Raw genomic sequence first — 27,736 nt, forward strand, 5'->3', positions numbered from 1 at the left:
GAGGAAGCACAGAAGACTCAGTTGAAATCCCATTCTTGTGCCGATCCAGTTATAAAAAATAAAAAAAATATATATATATACTTTTTGTAGTGGGGCCAACTCTCTTTGAATTCACCTTTGGCCTTAAAGTGGCACCTCTGGTCATTATGTAGGTCTTGTTGGTGGTTGCAGGTCATCTACCAAAGTCTGTATACATGTTTCTGTTGAAAGTGACATTGCCTTTGCTAGTTTCTAACCACCTTAGGAGCACAGCCTCTCTACCTTTCGGTTTCTCCATCAAAGAGTCCAAATCCTACCTCCAGTCCACTCTTACAAATCGTAAAGAGGTACCATGTTAATCTGGAATTCTGCTACTTGAACCCAATAGAACCTTAAATACAACGAGTCAAAAAGAAATGAAAATGTGAGAAAATTTGGTATGCATATCACCAGCTTTGCAGCAGGGTAGCGGTTTGAGAATCTTAATGAGCAGATTCAGTTCCGGAATGGTAGTGTCAATCCAAGGCTGGAAGTTGCCACTTGAGAGATTTGTAATATAAAAGCACACAGTCATAAGGTTGCAAGTGAGAGTTCAGTCTTAGCAGTAGTAACCACACTACCTCAAAGGAAACTTCCAATACTTGCAGGAGAAACCAGAAATAATAAATGTGAACTCACAAGTGTGGACTGGCTTTTGGGAGAACCCCACCAATATACCATTGCCAGGCAGCATGCACTTTTTAAAGCTCACCTTTTGAGTCACGGTGCCCAAGTTTCCCCAGAAGCTGCCACACAACTAATGTTGCATTTCTTGTAGCCCATTCATTGCACTCTATAAATGCTTCTGAGAGCCAGTAAACACTGCTCCATCAAGCCTTTCTCCCCCCTCTAAATCCAGTGAGTTCTGACACCCACATAGAGGCTGCCATTCATTGGAGACATCTTTGATATGGTCCCCTTGCAGACCTTCCAACTCTGAATCCTGGACATTCATCCTTTCTGTCTTGGCCACCGTAGTAACAGATAAATGATACCCCATGTGGTGGTTGTGGTTGGATGTGACGTCGGAAGGGAAACCTTGGGTCTCTGGCAGAGCATCTCTGCCACATAAGCATGCTAGGGCTACCTTATGTACACATTCCCTCAACTGCTTCTGATGCTTTGTGTTTTGTGGAAAGTGAAGTGGGACTGAGCACAGGTCAATCTGGAGCCCCAGATTGGACTTTGAGGGTCTGGTGATAAGAACCTCTCATCCCAGCATCTGCTCTTCTCTTCAGCTTCACTTTCCCAAGCACCTTCCCTCCAGCAATAAAAGTAAGGTGCGTCATCTGAACCTCCACAATCTACATTTTTACATTTGTCGATTAAGCAGAGCCAGCTGAGCGTCTTTGACCTTCCAGCAAAAGTGGAGTTTGTCATTCTGGCTTCAGCATCCTTCCACCAAGTTCACATGCTCATCTTGTTGGGCTTGATTCGTTTCCTGGTGGTATGAAAAAGATTTTCACCCATTGCAGGAAAAATTCTCTCTTGTACTGTTTGTCTTGTCTTTGGCTTGACAAGGATTTGCCACAGGTAATTACTTATCAGCGCTTTGAGCTTTTACTTTATCTGCCAGATCAGTCCTCCTTGTTCAACCCATCTGTTATGGGTTTCCTAAAAAAGCTGTCTCGTATGTTTCCTTCTACTCTTTTTTTGTTTGTTTTTTTTGTTTTATTCTGCATTAGGTCCAAATATTGGTAATTACTTTTCTGAGGAGCATCATTTGATCCACTTCCTGGATGCACACTTCGACTTATTTTTCTTAAAAATGTGTTCCCTATTACAGTCACTTCTTCACATTATGTTAGTAAGCTTCAGCCTTTGTTAACTCTTTATATAGAAAGATCTTCTCAGACAAACTCGTTCTTTGAATATGTGCATTTTGTGTTCCAACAGTAGGCTAACCCTTTCACATGAGGTAGTCCAATAGGCTTCACAAAATCTTCTCTGCCCCAATCCATGAAGGAGGAGAGATTACACATTGTAGATCTACTCTGTGCCCTTAGCTTCTGTGTTTATACTACTAAGAAATATCATATTGATGATCAACTGTTTGTTGGTTTAGCCAGAATGAAGAAGACAAAAATAGTTCAGTAGTAAGTTTTATCCTGATGGATTGTCCATGGCATCAAACTGATACACATCTGCCAAAAAGGAACCACCGTGCTATCATTTGGGCTCTTTCCATTAGGTGAAGTCTTGAACTACATACTTGGCTTGGGAATGTACCTGTTGTGGACGTCTGCCATTGATTTACAAGTCTGCAGACACAGACATTTTATCTGCTGGGTTCTGCATGGCTTTCTGGTGTAAAGTCCACTCCTCCAACCCACCTCCTTCGCAAAGACATTGCTCAGGTATTGATTTAGAAAATGGGGAATCTGTAGTTAGAATTACCCATCAGAATAATACGTTGTTTACCTTTGGTAAATACTATAAACGAAGCTGTTTCACAGCCCTCCCACCTCCCTGTTATATGAGATGAGTGTGAATGATGACTCCTACTGGTGTGCTATTGCATGTTTATTTCAGGATTCATTGTAGCACCTGGGAGAATTCAAAAGGTGGGGAATTTGCAAGTAACTGGAGTATCAATCAGAAAGTGTGTTACTTAAGGTAAGTAACTTTTTGGGATATCTTCACTGTGGTGTGGCCCATTGGGGCCTCCTACAACAGGTAGATACCTCGGTTTAACAGAATGAGAAGTAAATTCAATCGTAAAGAATTTTAAGAATTTATAAATGGAAAAAGAAAAATTAGAACATTCTCAAGAGACTTGAGATTTATATATTCTCATTTACTGACATTTTTTAAATCACAACTAACTTATAAATATTCCTAAAATAATTTATCCTGAAGTGGATACTTCATTAATATAAGGACTGGTTAGCCGCACCAGTTTATGGGATAATTCGATAATTCAGCTGCTTATCCATATAAGCCCTTTCTGAGAGTCTGAAAGCAGAACCTTTAGGGGTTGAGGGGTGAAGAGGTATTGAGTCTTTAAGGACTACATTTCACAGTTTTATTGGTATCAAATCAGTACACAATATCATATTTTGTGCCTGTGGAGCATGATGTTGAGCTCCTCCAACCTATAAGTTATATGTTGTCCAAAATTATGTTAGAAATTAATTTGTAAGCTAGTAGCTAACTGTTATAGTGATGTATTTTTTCTTTCTTTTGTCAGTCTCTACAAAAATAAGTTTGTGATGCTCTTCTCTACAGGTGCCAAATAAAGCTGATGTCTGTATTTCTATTTTCTTTTTCTTATAGAGACTTCTAGCCACAGGTTCCTCACCTTTGAAATATTCCCCAGGCACCAGACTAGATCCACAAACTTTTCAGCAGTACCTCTGCACAGCGGTTGGTGGCACCATACAACTTCACACTGATACCAACCTGCTCCAGAAATAATGTGCAGGGCCTCAATAGGTGCCACTCACTCGCTGATGTTGGTTCCTTTCTTTCTGTCCCGCCAGACACTCATCTTGAAATACTTTTTGCCTCTTTAAGAACCTTACCTCTTCCAATAAATTTCTGTCTGCAAGGGAAATGTCACCTTCCACGATGGTAGGTTTTAAGCCCTAGATGGACTGTTGCAAACAAATATCTCTGACGCATCCTCATCTGATTTGCCTGTAATCCCTGGAGCTGAGTCACAACTGTAAGACCTGCAGTAATTGCACATCAGTGAACTCAAAGGCCATACACAACCACAAAGTGAAGCTCTACATCGCCAAACATAGGAAGACTCCGCAACAAGACCATCCAATCTGAAAGTTTGGTCCATATCCAGGAGTCACAAGAGTGTCGCTCCTGAGGTCGGTCTTCGTCTCGGCCAAAGTTGTTGAATAAGTCAAATACAAGACATTTAAGTGGGACTGAGCCCCTTCCCCCCACTCAAATTCTCCTGAGAAGATGAATTGGTGGCACCATACAGCTCAGTCTCTCTCCCGAAGTCAATCTACATCAGAGCCTATCCCTCAACTTGTCCTTGCACAGCTTCCAGGGCTTCCCCCCCCACTCCGAAACAGATCGACCGGCTACTGCTGAGGCGCCGCTTCCTCCACTCAGCCTGCTCCCTCCACATGGGATAACACATGCCTTGCATTCCCTATCTGGAACAGAATTGGACAAAAATGACAAGCTCCTCTCACCCCCTGGTCCTACCACTGAAGAGAGCACATCTTACACCTTGGTAATTTGTTGGGTGACCAAAGTCCTTGACCTTCAGCTACTTGGAGATCAAGTAGATCAAGGCCAATATCCTGACAGATGTCCTCAAGCTGCAGCGAACATCTATTGAGCCCCTCTCGCTTTTCAAAGAGGCACATATGGATAACTTGTTGGGGGCTTGGGGCAAATCTTGCTCTGGACCCCAATCAGCTGTCAGATCGTAAGACACCCTCCACCCCGCCCTTGGCGACCCTACATTTTTTTGTATCAGCACCCCTTCCCTGAAAGTTTGGTGGTGCAGGTGTTTACAAGCAGGAGATACCCAAAAAAACGACTTCCCCTGACTGTGAGTCAAAAGGTGTCGTAAAAGTCTTCTCATCCACCAGCTTGGCTCTTAGGTCAGTGAATGCCAGCTGCCTCTTGGGGTGCTATTTCTACTCCCTTTGCAATTCAGTGTCTCACGACCTCCCAGTTGTCCTTGCAGATCTCAGACCTGTCCTCACTCAGGTTCAGGATGGTCTTGATGGGGGTGATGGGGTGATGGTCTTGACATTCACACAATTCTCTGTGACTTTGACACCACATATTTCATCAGACGGACCATTGGCACTAGAGTTTCCATTCACCAACATGCTTGGATGCAGTCAACCTGTTTTTTCGGTGATGTCCAGTCATCCTTCAGGGACATGCCCTTTGACGGGACTCGCCTGTCTGGAGACAAAGATTTTACAGTAGAGTGGTTGAAGGACAGTAGGACCATAGCACACTCCCTAGGCCTGTCAACCTCCCCTTGCCAACCTCAAGGACACAGTTTAGTTTTCTGCCTTTCTTCGGAAAGGAAAATCCAGGGCATTCAGGCTGTGATCTTATCTTTCAGCCTCGGTTCTGGATTTCAGGAAGGTCAACCCTGAGGCTGTTGAGTTTGATGGCCTCCTGTATCCTGTTGGTCGAGCATGCCAGGTGGCACATGTGGGCTTTCCACTTAGATCTGATGTCTGAGTGGGCCCTGCATCAAGGCACATCCACAACCGCGTTCAGATTTTGGTGGAGACTGCTAAACATCTGCAGTGGTGGTTTTTGCATTGCGATTAGTTCAGCAGCTGACCCCTCTTCATTCCCCATTCAGAGCTGACAGTGGGGACTGATGCATTGCTTCTGAGTTGGGGTGGCCATCTCAGAGAGATTGAGATCAGAGGCCTCTAGTCTCCAGCGAAGACCCAGCTCCATATCAACCTTCTGGAGTTGAGGACCATCGACTTGGCATTGAAAGCTTTCCTTCTGTCCATCAGCAGGACGCTGGTGCATGTGCTCACAGACAACACCATCGTCGTGTGGTACCACAACAAACAACATGTGTGGGGGCCACAAACCCTATGCCAAAAGGTCATGCGCCTCTGGAAAAGGCTGGGCCACCAACAAATTTGCCAGGTAGTGAACCACCTGGCATGATTATTGAATGCCAGGGCGGATTCGTGCAGCCGTCAGCACTTAGCTGATCATGAATGGCAGTTAAATCCAGAGGTGGTACAAGGTCTCTTCCGTGAATGGGGAGAAAATTGGCTTGATCTGTTTGCCCTCCTTGAGAACACGCAATGTCAACACTTCTGCACCTTGGAATTTCCAAGGTGTCTCACTCGAACACATAGTCCACCTCGAGTAGAACTATGGTCTTCTGTATGCCTTTCTACCGATACCACTCCTGTCTTGAGTTCTCAAGCAGATCAGGACTGTCTGACTCCCAAGTCATCCTAGTGGCCCCAGATTGGGCACAGAGGGTATGGTCTCCAGAACTCCTGGGCATGAGCATCTGTCATCCACTGAGATTGCCACCTAGCAGCAGGGCAGAGATCTACACCCAGGCCATCATATTCTCCTCTTTCATGCTTGGAGATTAACCAGTAACAACTGAACACCTTCATCCTTCTGCCAGAGGTGGTTGATGTTATCTTGAAAGCCAGACATCCCTTGACAAAAACTTTGTGACTTGGTGCAGTCAATGGTAGATAGACCCCCCCTTCTGGCAAAATTATATGATGTTTTGTTTGTTTTGTCTTTAACCTGGCAAGGCATTCCTAAAGGCACAGTTAAAGGGCACCTTTTGGCTATTGCAGCCTTTTGCAGGATCAGTTGTCCTTGTGTAAGTCTTCATTTGTTATGCACTTTTTGGAAGGTTTACCACATTGTTTTTCCTCCCTCTTGCTTTGTTGTGCCTCAGCGGAATCTTAACTTGGTCCTCATATCTGATGTGTACTCCCTTTGAGCTGCTTCAAAGCTGTTGCTTGTGGCTTCTTACCCTCAAGACAGGTTCCTGCTCACAATTAACATTGATATGGCTTGTGAGTGAGCGTCAGACTGTGTCAACTCGCCGTACACCACGTTCTTCCCAGACATGTTGGTTTTGCAAACACTGGCATCCTTCTTGCCTAAAGTTTTGATGCCGATCCACATCAGTCAAAACATCACTTTGTTTGCATTCTATGCACCTCCTCATCCCTCTAAGAAAGAGGGGAGGCTCCACCATTTGTACTTCAAGGGAGCTCTAAGCTTCTATATTGATTGTACCAAAGAACACCAAGTGGATGATCAACTATTTGTGGTGTTCTCTGGAGCATAAAAAGGCAAAGCTGTGCAGAAAAGAAACATTTCTGGCTGGATCGTGCTTTGCATTAAGGTCTCCTATGCATTGCCCATTCAGTAGCCTCCGGAAGGACTGCATGGTTATTGTACCAGAGCTAAATCTGCAATCACTGCATTGGCATGCAGATTCACTGTCTTGGACATTTGCCAAGCACATGGGTGTCCCTCCATACGTTTACAAAGCAGTATTGATTGGATTTCAGGGTTGCAGAGAAGGTCATTTTCTCTGCTGGTCCTGCAAGACATTCTGGTTTGAGTTCATTCACTGACCCGCCTGTGAATAGGTACTGCTTTGGTATCTATTCCAAAGGCAAGGTATCTGCTACTAGAAGTCAAATAAGTTACTTACCTTTGCTTACGGTCTTTCTGGTAGAGACTCTTACCTAGCTGCAGATTCCTCACTGACCCTCCTGCCCTCCCTCTCCCGTAATTGGACTCTACCCATTAATAAGATCGCAAGCCTAGGAATGTGCCAGCTGGTCACAACCGAATTTCCATTGGGACTCTGCAACAGGGGGCACGAACTGCTTGAAAGGCAGCTGGCATCGGCCCACAGGAGTGGCAGCTGTATAGACCCCACTCGTCATTTCCGGAGCAGAGCGGCATCAGCATGCTGTTGCCTACTGGGACACAGAGGTACTACTAAAAGGTTTCTGGATCCTGTCTGGCACCTGTGGAATATTCCAAAGGTGAGAAATCTGTAGCTAGATAAAGTCTCTATCAGAAAGAGCGTTACCAACCGTGACTTATTCTTTTCTGCAATCCCTTGTAAAAAAAAAAAAAAGAAGAAAAATAACAACAAACGAGGGACACACCTACCTAAAGCTCCTGCCAGCTATGGTGTTTGACTCCTGCAGTCCCCACAAAATTTGTGGCCCCTGAACTCTTATGTTTTGTTCTGTTTAAGGTGAAACTTTCATGCAATAAATTGTTCAATTCCTGGTAAATCCTGGACGCTGTTCACATTTGCCATCAGTTGAAAAAGCCCAGGCATTAAAGCCAGTAAGCAGCAGTACTGTAAACTCTGTCTGCCACTTTTTCTCAGCCGCCCCTTCGTTGTGCTTTTTATAGTTCCTTCTATGGGAGATATCGGTGGAAACTTGTTAATTACGGAAGGTATTTTGTTAACAGTGCAAACAAATTAATACATGCATCACTCTAGCTTGAAAAAGATATTTCTTAACCTAACCCAGCCTACTTAGATTAGTAATCCATCTCACTCAGTTGATCCGAATTATACTGAAAGATTACAATAATTTACATAGTGAGTTATACATATTATAGCATATTTCAATTCCCCCTTAAAAACCTATTTATATAATTGTTTTAGAAAGCATGGACATATTGCCTTTATACTACTACTCACCTCAGAAATACTGAGACGTATTCTAATCAATCCAAAAAAATTTCAAGACACGGCAGACCTGCATTTCCTCCAGATATTCAAAAGTCATTTGCATATCACTGAACTAATTTGATTAGTTGGCAGAGCAGTTTGTTGTGTGATCTCGTAGCTTACCCCATCAGCCACAAAAAATACTTTGTAATCAAGCCATGTTGGAATTGTCTGTATGTAGACATTGATAAATTTGATTTAATGCCAACAAACAATATAGCCAGCATAAAACAATCTGTGGCAGAGGATTAAACAACATTCCGCACAGTTCCGTGGGCTACTTTCAGAAAACTCACGGAAAAGGTTGACAGTCTTGATGATATATAAGGGCACCCTGTGGCAGGTGTACCTTTATTCTTCCATTGGACCCCACCTTTTCTTCATTTTAAGAAAAAGGAATCAAACCCATATGTACAAGATGTTGTACAGCATACCTTTTGTGTAGAATCTAAAAAATACTTGTTTTCCTGGGATGTCCTCATGATTTTCTGTATTACTTTATGATTACTGCAATTTTGATTGGACTGACTGAAAGGTTTCCAATGAGATACACAATTCGTAGCACATTGGCTACTCATTCTTCTTGGCACAGTGCCATAAGAATGCCTGTGCTTACTGATTTCTATTTTCTTGTATGAGCCACTGCCCACAAACTCTCCACTGTTCATCCCGCTTGTGGCTTGCACTAGCACAGATGAATATTTACTCAAGCCTCATTGTATTGCATCAAAATCAATTGACCACTTTTTTTAAATGTAATTTTAATTCTTAGAGGCACTGAAGTCATAAAACAAGTTTCTTTTGATATCTGAATCTGTTGTTCTGAAAAACCTATCTGCTGATGTCAATTTATTAGATATTATGCCAAAATATTTGAAAATCTTTACATCTTAGATAAAGTCAAGATGCTGAAATACTATTGATTTTCATTTTAGATCTTAACATTTTACAATCAATACAGAGCTCACTTTTTTGCAAAATCAACTTAATTTATTGTTTTGTTATAGGTATGATTTCTTCATGTTTCACATACAATGTATTTCTTCTTTGTGCTCTTTAACAAATAGGTTTCCATCATTCAGGAACTTGTAACTGGATATGAAGTTTCCCTGAAGACTTGTGACTATTTCAGCCTTTGTGGTAAGACTGACTGCTTCACAGTGTGGGCAACCATTTTGCAAGACATTCCCTTGTGCTTCCTTAAATGTAGCAGCATTAGTTAAGAAATGTTTGTATAAATGAGGGAAGCTCCCAAAACAATGCTTGAATTCGTTTAGGAAACTGTGATTTTTTTATTTTTTTTCCCTTTTTCTTTTGTTTTTAGAAAATGGGGAGAAGGAGCCACCAACGACTTTGCTTTGGGTCCGCTATTTCCTGGCACAGCATTTTGACAAGCTTGGACAATATTTATTAGCTTTGGATTATATTAATACTGCAATTGCAAGCACACCTACACTAATAGAACTGTTCTATGTAAAAGCAAAAATTTACAAGGTAAGAGATTGAAGTTAAGTCTTTTCAGATTAAATTTCAATTTATTTTTCAAGGTATTCTTGTAACACCCTGATACACAAGGGTGATGGGGGTGCTTTGTAATTGTAAGAGAGCATTATGAGATCATTCTTAACTCATAACAACCAGTGTATGAAGATTAAGTTGGTAGAGATGGAGAATAATGCTCAGTGAAGCTGATTGTGAACCAGGAGGTTTACAGCCTCTCCCTTGACCATGTGTTGGGTTAGAGGCTGTCAGACATCTGGAGTAAGAGAAAGCGAAACTGCGAAGTAGAATGATTTAATGTTTTTGTCTCTTTATAGGTATGCTTTGCTTTTTGCCTCTGATGCCTCCTGCTGCCGGTTAATAGCCTAATGTCTAAAATTGTGTAATGTTATATATCTCATTGTAGTCTAGTAATTATAAGTTGTCAAAGTTTATTTTGAATGAGTACTTTTTTCTTTCTTTTGCCATGCAGCATATAGGTAATCTCAAGGAAGCAGCAAAGTGGATGGATGAAGCACAATCTTTGGATACAGCAGATAGGTTCATCAATTCCAAATGTGCAAAGTACATGCTTCGGGCAAATCTGGTGAAAGAGGCTGAGGAGATGTGCTCAAAATTTACAAGGGTAGGATATTCTGTTTAGTGGTTAAGGTTTTGAGAAGTTCCATTATCTAATGCAGAGGAACTGTTAAAGAAAATGTTGATACTTAACAGTACATAATGCTTTTGTCGGTTCTGGTAAATGGGGTGTCAACAAAGATAAATGTTTGATGGCATGTGTGGCTGTAGATATACATGCTCTGCATACGCCTGCCATTTAGTGCTGGGTCCGGATTTGTGTAAGTTGTTTTTCTTCGAAGACGTTTTCTGAGCCATGGATTTGAGTAACTCCTCCTCTTGGTGATAGTACGCATAGGTATTGACTCCTTTGTTAGATTGTTTTCTTTCCATCATCAGGTTCGGATGTGTGTTCACTCAGTCTTTCGACTCGCTTTCATTCAAAATCTTTCCTCTTTCTTACCCTCTTTCTATGGAGTCGTTTTAGCTCACACTTTTCTACCTTAGCGCTCACTTCGAATTGTCGGTCTGGGCACCTACTGTGCGCCCTTCAGGGATCTTCACCCAGCTGAGGCCTACCTTACCGCACAACATCGACGGATATGCCAACCTGATGGAATAGACTCCATTCCGTTTCTGCCCGCTGTGCCACTCTAAATTTCCCCTCATCGATCAACATCTGATGTGTAACATCTGCCTCTCCCCGGATGATCAAGAGGCTGCCTCTGACTCATGCAGATCATTCCGATTGAAGAAGACGCTTCAAGACCGAAGGGCACATAGATTGGAATTGTCACACAAGGCTCGGGACGACACCCTGGACATTTTTGGGGAAGAACAGGCACAGGAGAAACCTGCACAGGAAGAGGAAGCCCTTTCCATCCAGGACTCCTCTGACTCCAACGTCCAGTCGGATATTGCGATCCACAAGATTACCTCGGCACAACCTGTGAGTACTGTGACCCCCTCCTACTCATCCCAAAACTCTTCAGATCCCCTTCTAGGGGTAGCCAGTCCGCCACTGCCACCAGGCCATGGTTGGATCCGAAAAACTGCTTCAGCTGTCCTACATTCCTGCTCGGCACCGAAAACATCAGCCAAAACCAAGCCATCATCTTTGGCTTTAAGCTCCTTCACATTGGACTGAGAGGTCGTTTCAGTCTCAGTCAGAACCTCAACTCTGAGCCAAATGGCTGCAGCCTCCAGTTCAGTGCTGACAAAATCACACAGACTACAGGATGCATTATTACTTCACTTCCTGTACTTGAAGAGTAAATTATCCTTTCAGGAAGCTTTGGTCACTCCTCCACCTCAGAAGAAAAAAAACCTATGGCAAGGCCACCAGCCCACTTTGTAGGCCTTCTCCAATACCTTTTCCTCCACTTTCTCCACCTGCTACTTCCCCTCCACCTTCCTCCCCTCCTCGCTCTCCCACCTCACCTACACCGGGAGATGCAACCCTTGGGGATCCCTATTATGGACCCAAATTCATGGGACACTTATGATCCTGACCCTTATCCCCTCTAACGATCCAGACCTCTACCCTGCATTCTCTCACCACCAGAGGACACTACTTCCTATCAACAAGTAGTGGCACGAGCAGCTGCATTCCATAATGTAGAGCTGCACAAGGATCGTATCGACCAAGACTTCTTGTTCAATATACTTACCAATACACACAGGGATATTCAGTTCCTCCCAATGGGCCCTGGCATGCTTTCTCACGCTGACAAAACCTTTAAGGAACCTGTTTGCTCTAGGGTAGCACCCCTAGAGTTGACATGAAATATAAACCAGCTCCCTCTGACCCACTATATATTAGATCTCAGGTCCCGCCTGACTCAGCTGCTGCTACCACAGCACAGAAACGTGTCAACAGTCAGGCCACTGAGGACTCCCCTCCTCCAGAGGAGAGTAAGAAAATTGATGCTGCGGGCAAAAGTGTTGCTGTGCAAGCAGCCAATGATTGGCGTATTGCCAACTCACAAGCATTATTGGCCAGATACGACTGGGATAAAATGGAGGAGCACCTCCAATTCCTTCTAGATGAGTACCAGAAAAGAGGGCAACAAATTGTTACCTTGTGGCCGACAATTTCCAACAACTCAATTCATTGTGCCCTCAACGCGACAGACACCGCTGCTCCCAACATTAATAGTAGTGTCCTCCTCAGAAGGCATGCTTGGCTGCGCTGCTCTGGTTTCCAACCAGAGGTTCAGGAAGCGATCCTTAATATGCCCTAAGACAAGGAGCACCTTTTTGGGCTTCAAGTGGACACGATCCTCAAAACCTCAAGAAGGACACGGGCACAGCAAAGGCTATGGGTGCCTTCCAACTCCGCCTAGAGGTACTCTTTTCGTTGCCCCCATTTTAAAGACACCTTCAAAAGCACATCCTCCGAGGCATCTGCATCACACTCCAGACAGCCTCAAGTCTCCTACTCTAGAGGTTTCCACTGAGCTTACATTAGAGGCAACAATAATAAGGGATGAGGTAAGAGCACAGAGACCCGAGGCTATTCCTCCACTGCAAGCAGTGACTACCTCCATCTCCCCCTACTCTTATTCCACACCTGTTGGGGGAAGGCTGCAAAACTTATGTTTGCCCTGGGTCGACATCACCATGGACCAGTGGGGTCCTCTACGTCATCTAACATGGTTATTGTCTGGAGCTCATCACCACTCCTCCCAGTATTCCCCCATGCTCCCACAGACTATCTCAGAAGTACCTCACTCTTCTCAAACAAGAGGTTCAGTCGCTCCTCAGAGGGGCCATAGAGCCTATTCGGTTGCAGCACCCAGGGTCAGGAGTTTACTCCCTACATTTCCTAATTCCCAAAAAGGTCAGTTCTCGACCTCAGTCCGCGAAACCAGTACATCCTGTCAGAGCACTTTCACATGGTTACTCTTAAAAATGTTATTCCACTTCTGCACCAAGGCGACTTTATGATAGCTCTAGAGTTAAAGGATGCCTACTTTCACATACCCATCTGCCCTGCACACCGAAAGTACCTAAGAATTGTTATTGCAGGCAAATATTACCAGTTCAAGGTTCTGCCTTTCAGGGTCACTACTTCTCTGAGTCTTCACAAAGTGTTTAGTAGTGGTTGCCGCACACCTCAGAAGGCAGAACATGCATGTGTTCCCGTATCTGGACGACTGGCTCATCAAAGCCAGTACCTTATCTCAGTGCCAATATCACACCCACTTGACAGTGGATCTCCTTCACTCACAGGCTTATACTCTGAACTTCTCAAAGTCCCACCTTCAAACTCTTCACTTCTAGCCAATCTCAATGCAGAGTTAAGGTTAGCATGCCCAAATCCAGCCTACGTTTAGAGTTTTCATTCTCTTTATTTGTAAACAGTCAGTACCATTATGAAACTGTTGGGGATGATGACGTCTTGCATTGCCATTGTTCCCCGGGCCAGACTACACATGCGTCCCCTACAACAGTGTCTGTTGCGTCACTGGTCTCAGTCACAGGGTCACCTGGAAGTTCTAGTGTTGTTAGCCCCCCACACTCCCTATTCTCTCCAATGGTGGAACACCAACAACCTGTTGAAAGGACCGCCTTTTCTGGACCCTGTGTCATTCTGACCACAGATACATCACCGACTGGTTGGGGCGCTTACCTCCAAGACCTCACAGTACAGGGCATCTGGGATCTTAGTCACCAATCGCTACACATCAAGTTTATATATATATATATATATATATATATATATATATATATACACACACACACACACACACACCTTTCTCTCTCTCTCTCTCTCTCTCTCTCTCTCTCTCTCTCTCTCTCTCTCTCTCTCTCTCTCTCTCTCTCTCTCTCTCTCATTGCATAGACAGTGGCGCCATGCGTGGATGAGGACTTCAGGCTTTTCAGAGGATGTCTTCTGGACATGCCCTTTGATAGCACCCCTCTCTTTGGAGACAAACAGACTCGAGGCTCAAGCTCTTCAAGTCTTCTCCTGCTACGGCCAGGTCCTTGCAGCTGTTCCTCCACCCCCCCCCCCCCCCCCCCCCCAGTCTGCTTGTCGCCCCCCTCTGTTCCTATTTCACCACTGTGCCGTGCACGCTGCCTAGCCTTGGCGTGGCTGGGAACATGGGATCCACCGTCCTCGTGGATCAGATAGCCAGCGGTCCAGCCCGTCCACCGCTTGCCCCCACTGCCTCCAAAACTTTCTAGTCCGATTCCCCACCAGCGATCAGTTGGAGGCAGGATTCACCATCTCCTGCTCCCCCCGGCAGTCCATCACATCAGACAGGTCAGTTTTGCAGATAGTCCGAAGAGGCATCCTGCTGGTGACACGTGTCGGATGGCATATGCGGGCTCTGCAAGGGGACCTAAAGTTCCAGTGGGTGCAGCATCAGGGGAATCTCTTCAACATGGTTCAGATCTCGGAGGGAACTGCACAAGATCTGCCATGGTGGCTAACGAATCGCGCTCGGATCAAAGACAAATTGCTCTCCCTTCCCTCAACCAGATCTGACAGTAGTGACAAATGCATCACTTCTTGGATACGGCGGCCACTTGGGAGAGGCAAAGATCAGAGGCATTTGCTCTCGGGTGGAGTTCGGACTCCACATCTACCTGTTGGCGCTCTGGGCGATAAGACTTGCATTGAAAGCATTTCTTCCCTCTCTGAAAGGGATGCTAGGGCAGGTGTTCATGGACACCACCACCACCGTGTGGTACTGTAACAAGCAGGGCAGATTGGGGTCACAGACCCTTTGTCGAGAGGCTCTGCGCCTCTGGACATGGCTGGAACAGTATGGCATATCTGGTGGTTCAACATCTGGTGGGCTTTGACGGTCAGAGCAGATAAACTCAATCGACAGTGCTTACTCGATCACGAATGGCATCTCCATCCAGAGGTGGTACAAGGTCTCATCAGTTGGGAGAGCCTTTGTTAGATCTGTTTGTCTCTTCAGAGAATGTGCAGTGTCAGCAGTATTGCGTGTTAGAGTTTCAAGGTGGCACTCGCTCAGTGACACTTTTCATCTTGAGAGGAGCTCAGGCTTCCTTTACTCCTTTCTGCCAGTACCACTTCTGCCAAGAGTTCTCAAGAAGATCAAGAATGACCAGGCCCAAGTGATCCTTGTGGCTCTGAACTGGTATGCCGAGCTATTGAGCATGGCTACCGATCCTGCTATCAGACTGCCCCAACAGGAGGCTCTTCTGTTGCAGCATCAGGTGAGAGGTTGTCCACCCAAACTTGTCCAATCTCCACCTTCTTGTGTGGAGATTGACCGGCGGCACTTGATAGCTTTTGACCTTCCGCCTGAAGTCTGCAACATTATCTTGGCAGCCAGGTGTCCCTCCACCAAAACTGTACACACCAGTCGTTGGAAGAAATGTGTGGCATGATGCACAAGCACGTCTGTTATCCACCTCTCTGCCTCTCTCTCTCTCTGAGGTTCTTTTGTTCATGCTTCTGTTGGCCCAGCAGGGCTCTGCTGTGGGCACTCTCAAAGGTTATTTGTCTGCAATCTCTTCTTTCTTATAGCTGCCCGATAAGCATTCTTTGCTTAAATCTTCTATTGTACATAGGTTCCTTAAAGGCATCACTCATGTGTTTCCTCCATCCCCATTCATGATTCCCCAATGGGATTTGAATTTGGTTCTAACATTCCTGATGTGTGCTCCTTTCGAGCCTCTCCACAGTTGTCCTCTCAGGTTCTCACTCTGAAAACAGCCTTCCTTGTGGCAATTGCATGTGTCCACCGAGTGTTTGAGCTGCAGGCATTGCTATCTAAGCCTCCCTACCTTTCCTTCTACCCTGACAAAGTGGTGCTTCGCACCAGGGCCTCCTTTCTCCTGAAAGAGGTTACGCCCTTCCATGTTGGCCAGTCTATCACCGTGCCTACTTTTTACGCACCCCTGTATCCTTCTAAGGAAGAGGAGAGACCCCCGCCTGGACCCAAAAAGAGCATTGGCATTCTGCCTTGATCGTACCAAAGAATTCCAGGGGGATGATCAACTCTTTGTTGGTTGTGTGGGTGCGAAGAAAGGTCGGGCAATGCAGAAGAGAACCATCTCCAGATGCATTAAAATGTGCTAAGCACTGGCGAAGAAGCAGCCCCTGGCGGTTTGTGTGCTCATTCTACCAGAGCTAAAGCTGCAACCACTGCATTAGTACACAGAGTTCTAGTCCTGGACATCTGTAAGGCGGCAACGTGGGCAGCTCTTCACACATTTACCAAACACTACTGCCTGGACAGTCAGGTCCGTAGCGTCAGTCACTTTGTCCTGCAGGACCTTCTGGTGTAGTCTTCGTTTTCAGACTCACCTCTGGGGATGTTCGTATTGCTCGGGTATCTATTGTAAGGTGAGGAATCTGCTACTAGATGTCTCTATCAGATAGATAAGTTACTTACCTTCAGTTATGCCTTATCTGGTAGAGATAATATCTAGTCGCAGATTCCATACCGACCCACCCATCGGCCCCACTCTGCGAACTGATTTATAGGGACAGGGACTCCCCTTTCAGGGCCCTAGTTTTAACGCACCAGTGGTCATTGTTCTTCATGGCCTTGCACTTCTGGCATGGAAAGTTTGAAAATAAACTGATGTCAGGGTGCCGTGGTGGCACCGGTATAGGACCTGCTACGCCGTATCTGGTGCAGACAACACAGACGATGGATGCAGAGCTGATCAACACCACCTAACAGCGCAGGAGTACTGCTCAGAAAAAAGCTCCAGATCCAGACTGACGCGTGGGGGAATTCTAAGGTAAGGAATCTGCAGCTAGATATTGGCTCTACCAGGTAAGGTATTACCAAAGGTAAGTAACTTGTCCAAAACCATCAGCATCGACCTCTTTAGACTGAGATCAGCCTTCGGGGCTGACCTGACCTTTGGTGTCAGCCCAGCAGTTGACTTCCTTTACCTCTACGCCTACAGTGCTTTCCACCTCGAAGTCCAAAGCTTCAGTCTTGAAACCCTTGGGGCAGGAACTTAAAAACGCTTACTCAGCTTCTACCTCCCCTTTCAAACCTATTTTGGAGAAACTGGACTTAAGACAACGGAAAATCCACGTTCAAGTAGGGACTTTGTGCATACTTGCCAAATCTTCCTCTCCTCTACCACTCAAGAGGAATTCCTCCTACGTACACAGAGACTGCTAAGACTATGGCAGCACTACTCCCAGGACGGCTTTTCATCACCCAACCTACTGTGAGGTATATAAGACTACCTCTTAAGAATCCACCTTGCAACAAAACAGTCACAAAGCTGCTATGCCCAAAGCTACTACCATGGCTCATTTAGAGGCAACAACAACAAGGGCAGAGGCTGTGGTGCCTCCCCTTTCAAAGCAACACCCTTTGCCAAACAGTGACTACTTTATCTTACCCCTCAACCACACTATACCTGTTGGGGGAAGCCTGCAGATCCAACATGGCATTCTGTCACCACAGACAAATGGGCATTATCCATTATCCAACATGGCTATTCCCTGGAGCTCATTACCACACCACCCAACATTTCACCTCGCACTTACAGGTTTAACGCAGGAACATCAAACATTACTCAAGCCAGAAGTCCAAGCCCTTCTCCTCATCCCTTCCTTTTCAACATCAGGGCTCAGGAGTATACTGTCTGTACTTCCTAATCCCCAAAAAGGGCAAGTCTTTAAGGCCAATCTTAGATCTCAGGCCCTTAAACAAATACATCCTATCAGAGAACTTCCACATGGTCACATTACAGGACATCATCCTACTTTTTCAACAAGGCGACTTTATGGCAGCACAAGACTGAAGGGACGCCTGCTTCCACACACCAATACACCCAGCCCATTGCAAATACTTAAGATTTGTCATAGCAGGCCAACATTACCAGCTGAAGGTTAACCACTGCTCCTCGAGTGTTCACCAAATGCCTAGCAGTGGTGGCAGCTCATCTGCACAGACAAAACGTCCACTTATTACCTTACCTAGACGACTGACTTACTAAAGCGAGCACTCACTAGTGCCAACAACACTCTCAAATGACAATAGAGCTTCTCCACAGCTTAGGGTTTACTATCAACATTTCGAAGTCTCACCTGCAACGACTTGAAGTTAAACCACATTTAGGAGCAATCCTAAAAACACAGTTTGGGTTAGCCTATACCAGTCCCACACAAATTCAAAACTTTCAAGCAACATTACCCCTGTTTCAGACAAACCAGCAGCTCACAGTGAAGATGGTTATGCATCTTCTAGGGATGATGGCTTCCTGCATTGCCATAGTTCCCCATGCAAGGTTACCAATGTCTGTTACAGGAATGTCTAGCTCGTCAGTGGTCCCAGGCACAGGGTCAGTTGGGGGATATAGTGTTGGTAGACCTCCACACTTGCCATTTTCTGCAATGCTGGATCACGAACAATCTGTTGAAGGCGCTGCCTTTTCTCGACCATGTCTCCTACATCACTCTCACGCTGGACGCATCACAGGCGGGATAGGGTGCACACCTACTAGACCTAACAGCGCATGGTCTTTGGGATGCCAAACACCAAAATCCCCACATTAGCTACCTACAGCTTCAAACTGTTCACCTAGCATTGGAAGCATTCCTTCCTCCCCTGACTCACAAAATTGTCCTAGTCTGGACGGACAATATGACAGCCATGTATTACCTGCAAAAACAAGGCTGGACACAGTCTCTCTCCACAACTGTAACTCCTGTCTCAGACCATCTGGAAGTGGGCTCCACACCACAAAATTCACCTGTTACCAGAATACCTTCCGGGAACAGACAAGGACTTTTCAGAGCTGCCCAGCAAAATACAGCAACAAGTTCACGAATGGGAATGCCACCCAGAAGTTCTTCCACCATACCTCTAAAAGTGAGGGTTCCCACACATAGACCTTTTCGCCACAGCAGAAAACACATAATGTCCAAACCTTGCCTCCAGGTTTCCACACCCACTATCCAAATGCAACGCACTACGGATGAGTTTGTCAGGGATATTTGCCTACGCTTTTCCTCTCCCTATTCTTCCATTTCTAGTTCAGAAGCTCAGGAAAACATCTCACAATGATCCTGGTGGCTCCCACTTGGGTGCATTAGCCTTGATTCACAACAGCACTAGACCTCTCTGTAGTTCTACATGAGAACCTTCCCAGCAGGCCGGACCTTCTCACTCAAAATCCAGACAAATCAGACTCCCAGATCCCAAAACTCTCAACCTAGCAGTTTGGTTCCTGAGGCCATAAAGTTTTGTTATCTTAATTTGCCACCAGAATGTGTGGACACTCTTAAGGAAACTCCTAGAACCAACACTAGAGCTTGCTATGCAGGAGAATGGAAACATTTTGTCTGCTACTCTCACTCAAAACAAATCGACCCTTTCAAAGACACAGTGCAATACCTTGTTTGCTACCTACCTCACTTACAAAGGCTAAATTAGTATACTCTTTTCTACAGTTACATCTTGCAGCTATAGCTGCTTATCCCCAAAATAGGCAGTACCTTTCAGTCCTCAAAATTCTAGTCATCAAAGCCTTTATGGAAGAACTCAAATGAGTAATTCCACCAAGGGTTCCTCCCGCACCTTAATATCGTACTTACAAGATTCATGGGTCCCCCATTTGATCCATCCCCACTTCAATTTCTATCTTGGAAGGTGGCATTCTTAGTTGCCATCACTTCACTTAGACATGTTAGTGAGCTCCAGGCTTTAACCTTTGAAGAACCCTTCTTCCAAATACACAGAGACTAAGTGGTTCTCCGCACCAACCCTACATTCCTACCAGTCCATTGAATTTCCATTTTTTTTCTCCCGACCAGATTCTGTTGCGGAAAGAGCTCTTCATATATTATATGCTAAGATAGCACTTACGTTGTACATTGATAAATCTAGAATGTATAAACAACTTTGTCGCCTTTTCACCACCACACAAAGGCAACCCTATGTCCAAATCAGGCATAGCCAGATGGATAATAAATTGCATTCAAACTTTGTAGGAAGCTGGCTCTTTATATACTATGTCAAAGTGAGATATAGTGTGCACAGAGGCTTAACAGAGGCTAAAGTAGATAATACTAATGCTTTCTTTTGTGGTAGTGTGGTCGTGCAGTTAGGCTTATCAGAGGGCATTTGTTGTACACACACAGACAATAGAAGAAGCACACACTCAATGACTTAACTCCAGATCAGTGGCTTTTATATAGCAAAAATATATTTTGTTAGAACCAGAAGATTTAAGTTGCAGGTAAGTACTTCAAGAGATTCGTATTTCACACATGTATCAACAGTACTTTGTTTGAAATCGATAAGTTATACAGTTTTTTAAATATTGGCAATAATCCGTTTTAAAACGTGACAGTGCAATTTTCAGAAACAGTTCCTGGGGGGCAGAAAAGTTAGATTGATTTGCAGGTAACTACACCACTTACAGTTCCAGTCTCCGGGGGTTAGGAAGTCCACAGGTTGGGGTTCAAGTTAAACCCAAACACCCACCACCAGGAACACGGGGCTGGCCGGGTGCAGAAGTCAAAGTGTAGGCAAAATTAAAATGGGCTCCTATGGAGACTGGGGCACTCGGTTTCAGATCTGCAGACAGGTAAGTACTGAGAGGGGGTTGCCTGCAGCCACTAACCTCAGGAAGCATGTCATGATCAAATCCCTTACAGCATGGGCTGAGGCCCAAGACGTAGGCCCAGAAGAAGCTCCAGAGGAGGTAGAAGAAGGGGAGGATGCTAGCTCCAACCACTCAGGAGAGGGAGGGCATCTGAGCCTAGGTGAGGAGGAGGAAGACCGGTCCTCACTGCACACAGTTACTAGGGTCATACCCAAGGATAGTTGGGAGAAGGGGGTCCCTTCAGAAGGAGAGAACCTGTCCCTTAGGGATAGAGAGCTGGAGGCCCAGCTAGCATTTATAGCTTTGGAGGCAGAGAAGCTGGCCCTAGAAAAGAAAAAGTTGGCAAGGGAAGAGAAAAGAGATGGTGGCAGTGACAGAGAAGCTGAGATGCCTGTGGGTGGGTGGGGGGGGGTTGCCCCAGGTTGCCCAAGGGGGTGGTTCCTCCCTATTTAGAGGGGGATGACATAGGTAAGTGGCTGGGGGCCTTTGAGAGGGCCCTCCAAATGAGGAGAGTTAAGCATCAGTTATGGGGTTCACTTCTTTGTGAGTTGGTCCCCAACTCTGGGAAGGATAGGCTTCTGACCTTGAGGGGGTAGGAGGCAGATTCATACCCCAGCATGAAGAGATGCTTAACTAAAAAGTTTGGTCTGACCAGAGCAGTGCTCGAGTTTAGGGACACCCAAAGGCCAAGCACCCAGCCTTGGGTGGTTTTTGTAGGCCAAAAAAGTTAAGGCACTAGAGGGCTAGATACAGGGCAACAAGGTAAGTACCTTTGAGGGGCTTTACGTTTTGATTATGAGGGAGCACCTTCTAACAAATTGTGCCCAAGAAAATCTCCACCAGTATCTAGTTGACTCTAAGTTGACCAACAGCCAGAGAGCTGGGGGAGGCATCAGATGGCCTGTTGAAAACTAGGGTTAACCAGAAACCCCTAGGGGGTGATCAGAAAAAGGGAGGACATGGTTCTTCTTGGGGGAAGAACCAAGGGAAAGATGATAAAAAGCCAAAGGAGTCCTCACAAGAGCCCCAAAAACGTCTCAGGGTGGGGGAGCCCTTAGCCATTCCACTTCTAAGGAGAAGGGGCTTCAGGGGAAGCATCATGATCCTGTTAAGGGAGGAAAGTTTTAGGATCTTGCTAAGCCCGGCAAGTGCTTTAACTGTCATCAACCTGGACACAAAAGAGGAGATGCTATCTGCTCCAAGAAGTCCCCCCCTGCTAGTGGACAATCCTATGGGATTGCTATTGTAGGGAGGGGGGGTGGAAGTTGGCCCAGGGGTGGGATCAGGGTACACAGAGGTCACCTTAGTGTCTGTGGGTAGGGTGGGCATTGCAACCATGGCCTCCTTACCTCCCAGCATGGAGAGGTATAGGCAGAGGCCTAAGGTTAATGGGACTGAGGTGGAAGCTCTGAGAGATACAGGAGCCAGTGGGACAATGGTCACAGAGAAGCTGGTTTCTTCAGAACAGGTCTTACCTGGTGTCTTCCACCAAGTAACTTATGCAGATAGCAGAACCAAGCTCCGTCCCATGGCCATGGTGAGCCTGGAGTGGGGAGGTGTGACGGGTCCTAAGAAGTTAGCTGTAGTTCCTGCACTCCCAGTAGAGTGTCTGCTGGAAAAAAGATCTGGAAGCATCTGAATGGTCAGAGGTTGGAAAGAAGGGTCCATGCACAGAATGTGCACAGCGTACACCTGAATGGGTGTACGCTGTGACCAGGTCACAGGCAGCACAACAGTGAAGTGCTGGCCCCTTGGACCCTGGAACAATGGGCCAAGCCTCCAAGAAAAAGAGAAAGGGCCCTGGGCCTGGCTTGCCAGCCCCAACAAGTACCGAGGGGCAGGAGTAATCCAAACCTGAGCGGGAGGATCTGATCTCTGACGGAGGGCCACTTCCCCTGCAAGCTATGCCTGACTTGGCAGAACTGCAAGGGGCAGGTGGGCCCACCAGAGAAGAATTGTGCCAAGGACAAAGAAAGTGTCCCACTCTTGAGGGCCTAAGGAAGATTGCTGCCAGGCAAGAACAAGGGGATTCCAGTGGAACCCACAAGGTTTACTGGGAGAATGGAGTTCTCTACACCGAGGCAAGGTACCCCAAACCAGGGGCAATCCAGGAGAGTGGTGGTCCTCCAGAATTATAGAGAATTTCTTCTCACTTTAAACCATGATATTCTGTTAGCTGGACATTTGGGACACAGGCTGGTCATGCATTTTTATTGGCCCCAAATGTCAGAAAAAGTCAGGGAGTTTTGCAGCTCCTGTGTCACCTGCCAGGCCAGTGGCAAGGAAGGGAGCAGGCCAAAAGCTCCCTTGATACCACTGCCAGTGGTTGGGACTCTCTTTGAGAAGGTGGGGATTTACATTGTTGATCCCAAAGACCCACCAGCTGCCTCAAGCAACAGGTACATTTTGGTGGTTGTGGACCAAGCCACCAGGTACCCTGAGGCAATACCCATCAGGACAGTCACTGCTCCCACAGTGACTAGGGCCCTACTTGGTGTGTTCACCAAAGTGGGATTCCCAAAGGAGGTGGTCTCAGATAGGGGCACACATTTTATGTCTGCCTATCTGAAATCAGTGTGGAATGAGTGTGGTGTTTCTTATAGGTTCACCACCCCCTATCATCCACAGACAATGGTCTGGTGGAAGGATTTAATAAGACCCTGAAGGGCATGATTATGGGTTTGTCAGACAAACTCAGGAGGAGATGGCATGTTCTCCTCCCATGTCTGCTGTTTGCCTACAGAGAGGTGCCACAGAAAGGGGTTGGATTCAGCCCCTTTGAATTACTGTTTATGCACCCTGTAAGAGGCCCATTATGCTTGGTGAGAGAGTCTTGGGAGAAGCCTCTCAAAGAATCCAAGGAGAATGTGCTGGATTATGTACTGGGCCTGCGATCACGCAACAGATTGAAACCCGACCCGGACAGGGCAGACATGACTATGCTGATGCTCACAGATGCAGGGAAGGAGGAGGAGAGTGAACCTCTGCCAGACCTCATGTCCTGAAATGCACAAGATGGGTCAGTGGTACTCTCTCCCAAGTTGACAGACCAGCAACAAAAAGACTGCAGAAACATTTTGGAGCAGTTTGCTAGTCTGTTTTCCTTGACCCCTTGACTCACCAATTGGTGTGTCCATGACATTGACACTGGTGACAGCTTACCTGTCAAAAACAAGCTGTACAGGCTGTCTGACCAGGTCAAGGCCAACATCAAAGCTCAAATGGCAAAGATGTTGGAGCTCAGGGTAATTGAGCCCTCTGACAGTCCCTGGTCCAGTCCAGTGGTACTGGTACCCAAACCTAATCCCCAGGGTGGGAAGAAGGAATTGAGAGTCTGTGTGGACTACAGTTCTAAGTTCAGTCACTATGACTGATGCTCACCCCATACCGAGAGCTGTTGAGCTCATTGAAAGTTGGGGGCTGCCAAATTCCTGAGCACATTTGATCTGACCTCAGGATACTGGCTGATTGCCTTAAGTCTAGTAGCTAAGGAGAGGAGAGCATTTTCCACACCAGAGGGCCACTTTTAGTTCAAGGTGTTGCCTTTTGGCCTACAAATGCTACTGCCACCTTCCAACAGTTAGTGTACAGAGTCCTGTCTGGGTTGGAATCTTTCAGTGCAGCTTATCTGGATGATATAGTTGTATTCAGTTCCACCTGGGAGGACCACCTGGTCCACCTGAAGGAAGTGTTTCAGGCTCTGCTTCAAGCAGGCCTGACTATCAAGGCAAGCAAGTGCTAGATAGGGCAAAGTTCAGTTGTGTACCTGGGCCACCTTCTTGGTGGAGGCCATGTACAGCCTCTCCAGCCCAAGATCCAGACTACCCTAGATTTGGGAGGCTCTTAAAACCCAGACTCGGGTCAGGACCTTTCTTGACCTGACTGGGTACTACAGGAGGTTTCTCCAGAATTATGGGACGATAGTGGCCCCTCTGAATGAGCTTACCTCAAAGAAACAGCCCAAGAAGGTCATTTGGACCCCAGAGTGTCAGAAAGCTTTTGACACTCTAAAGCAGGCTGTGTGTTCAGCACCAGTGTTACTGGCTCCGGACTACAGCAAGGAGTTTATAGTGCAAACAGATGCTTCAGAGGAAGGGATTGTGGCAGTGTTGGCACAAGTGAATGAAGAGGGCCAAGATCAACCAGTTGCCTTTTATCAGCAGGCGACTTCTCCCCAGAGAGAAAAGATGGAGTGCCATTGATAGGGAGGCCTTTGCTGTAGTCTGGTCCCTGAGGAAGTTGAGGCCATACCTGTTTGGCACTCACTTCCGTCTACAAACTGACCACAGACCTCTAAGATGGCTGATGCAAATGAGGGGGGAGAACCCAAAACTGTTAACGTGGTCCATTTCCCTCCAGGGGATAGACTTCACAGTGGAGCACAGACCTGGGACTGCCCATGCCAATGCAGATGGCCTTTCTGGGTTTTTCCACTTATCTGATAAGGACTACTAGGGTGTAGGTTAGTATCCATCACCTTTCATCTCAGGGAGTTTTTTTTTTTGGGGGGTGGTAGTGTAGGACAGTCCTCCTTTTTGCCCTGGCCACCCCCAAACCTTTTGGACAGATACTGGTGGTTACTGACTCTTGGCTGTGCCCTGGGTACTGCTTACCAGTCCCAGGGCCAGTGCTCTGTGTAAAGTGGATATGCAAATTAGGCTAATTATAATTGCCAGTATTAACCTACCTATAGGTTCCTAGTATATTGCAGAGCATGTAGGTCTAGGGACCCCAGCATAGGTAGTGCACCCATACTGCATGGTGCACTGCTGAGCTGCCCAGTGTCATTTTAAAGACAGGCCTGCCTTGCTGGCTGCATTTAAATTAATGTTACATGCAAATTCGACATTGGAATTAAAAGTACTTCCAAACTCTTAAACTACCTTACTTTTATATGTGTCACCCCTAAGGTGTGCCCTCTTTGCCCCTAGGCTTGGATGCCATGTAACTATAAGCATGGACCTCATAAAATAGTTTTATAAGCCCTGGTGAGGTAAAACAGCCAAATTCCCTCATTGGAGTGAATGGCCTCCATAGGCTAGAATGGGGAGACTTTGTTTTAATTTATAAAGTCCCCTTAAGTAACAGATACTTTACGTTTGGTATCAAATTACTTGTTGTTATAAATCCCACAACTTACAGTTGTTTGATTTAATATAACTTGTTCAGGTAAGGAGTTTTAAACTTTACCTGAAAAGTTTCCAACTTCAGCCCTGCAGTGTTTTGCTGCTTTGCTCTGATTGGCCAGCCTCTGGCAACCTGGCCAGGCTGCCTTGAAGAGGTGTGAAGTGCCCTGGCTCAACACAAAGAGATGTGCAGAAGTGGGGAGGGCTGCCAAACTGGTCTTCAAAGGGATGGAAGGACATTTGGAGCAACCCAGCAACTCCCTTACATCCTGCAAACCCAGACAATTAGGTGCCCCCTTGATTAGATTATGAGAGGGCAGGAAAGGGTGTGTTTAGGATTTTTAGCCACACCAGTAAGTGCGCTCAGCCAGATGTAATCTCCAAAAATTATTTTTAGCCATGATGGATTTTTGAGGAATGTTGCTCCCTGGGATTGATTTTTGCCACACTTCCCAGGAAGTGGTCATCACAGGGGGAAGGGCCCTGCACCTGATTGAAGAACCAGGACCCCCCTGTTTTTCATCCAGGAGCAAGGATAAAACTGGCAGACCTGCACCCACACCTCAGATCTCTACCAGGAAGAACTACAGGAGATGGAGGACTGTCCTACTGGATCCCTGACCTGCACCTGGACACTGCACTCTGGAGGACTGCGCCAGCTGCACACTTGGGCATCACTACAAGAAGGACTCTGCCTGGCTTCAACTGGTTCAAGGAGGGACACTATGTTTGCTACAGGTGAAAATGTGCTACCCAGAGTCCCCTGCACCAACTCCTGAAGATACTGACCAGCTGACCACTGTCCAGTGGCCAAAACGGAGTTTGCGCCAGGTTTATTCTGGGAGTTGAAGTCCGCACCCTCGTGGAGCATCTCAGAGCTTCTGGAACCTTGGGGTGAGCTGTGGACCTTAAATGAACACCTTGAAGAAGATCCAGAAGTTTGGAGAACTTTTGTGAGAAAGCTCCATTGCAGGTTCGTCCCGGTGAGGAAAATCTCAGAAAAAGTGACTAAGTACGAACATAGGAAGTTGACCGGGACCGCCCAGGCAGTGTATCCGAAGAGGGCCCTGGGACGTCGGATCAAGATTTTCACCTCGAAAAAACAACTAAGTCCGGAGGTAAAAATCTCCACTGAGGGCTCCCACGGCACTTATCTGAGGAAGAGTTCCAGGAGGTCAAATTGGACTGGCGACTTGTTCCCGCTGAAGAAAATCTCCAGAAAAACAATTAAGTCCGAAGGTAAACTTTTGACCGAGGCCTCCAGCGGGCTGTAGCCAAGGAGGGCTCCATCACGGTCGGCCTTAAACTTTGACTTTGCCCCGGTCGAGGTGCAACCAGATGACCAGCTTGGCGCTATTCATTTCTAAGCACTAAAAAGCACTAATTCTTTAAAAATTCATATCTCAGGTTCCCTTTATCCAAGTTTAATCTTTTTGGTGGCATTTTAAAACTAAAATATTTTCTATTTTTATAAATTGGTTTTGGATTTTTAAACTGTTTCCTTTTTTTTATTTTGTATTACTGCTTGTGATATTGGAATGCTTTACGCTTTGTCTCGTAAGTTAAGCCTTGTTGCTCGTTGCCAAGCTACCAAGAGTTGAGCCAGGTTTAATTTATTAAGACCTAACTGAACCTAAGTGGAGGTTAGTGGCCTATTGCTAAGTGTAGGTACTTACCTGCCCTTACCAATAACCCATTTTCCAACACCGTGTCTTTGGAGGGCAGACCTGGGAGGTTTAGAGGAGCACTG

General features: G+C 46.0%; 1 protein-coding gene across 4 annotated transcripts in view; it reads left to right on the forward strand.

Moving 5' to 3' along the window:
• Positions 1–27,736, forward strand: part of NAA16 (N-alpha-acetyltransferase 16, NatA auxiliary subunit) — a 476,406-nt gene that overhangs the window by 294,485 nt on the left and 154,185 nt on the right. For all 4 annotated transcript variants that reach the window (XM_069205334.1, XM_069205337.1, XM_069205335.1 and 1 more), the window contains 3 exons: positions 9,298–9,370; positions 9,555–9,724; positions 10,203–10,355. In XM_069205334.1, coding sequence (XP_069061435.1) covers positions 9,298–9,370; positions 9,555–9,724; positions 10,203–10,355 — 396 coding nt within the window. The remainder of the gene's footprint in view (positions 1–9,297; positions 9,371–9,554; positions 9,725–10,202; positions 10,356–27,736) is intronic.

This window comes from Pleurodeles waltl, chromosome 8 (genome assembly GCF_031143425.1).
Source record: "Pleurodeles waltl isolate 20211129_DDA chromosome 8, aPleWal1.hap1.20221129, whole genome shotgun sequence".
Classification (NCBI taxonomy): Eukaryota; Metazoa; Chordata; class Amphibia; order Caudata; family Salamandridae; genus Pleurodeles; species Pleurodeles waltl.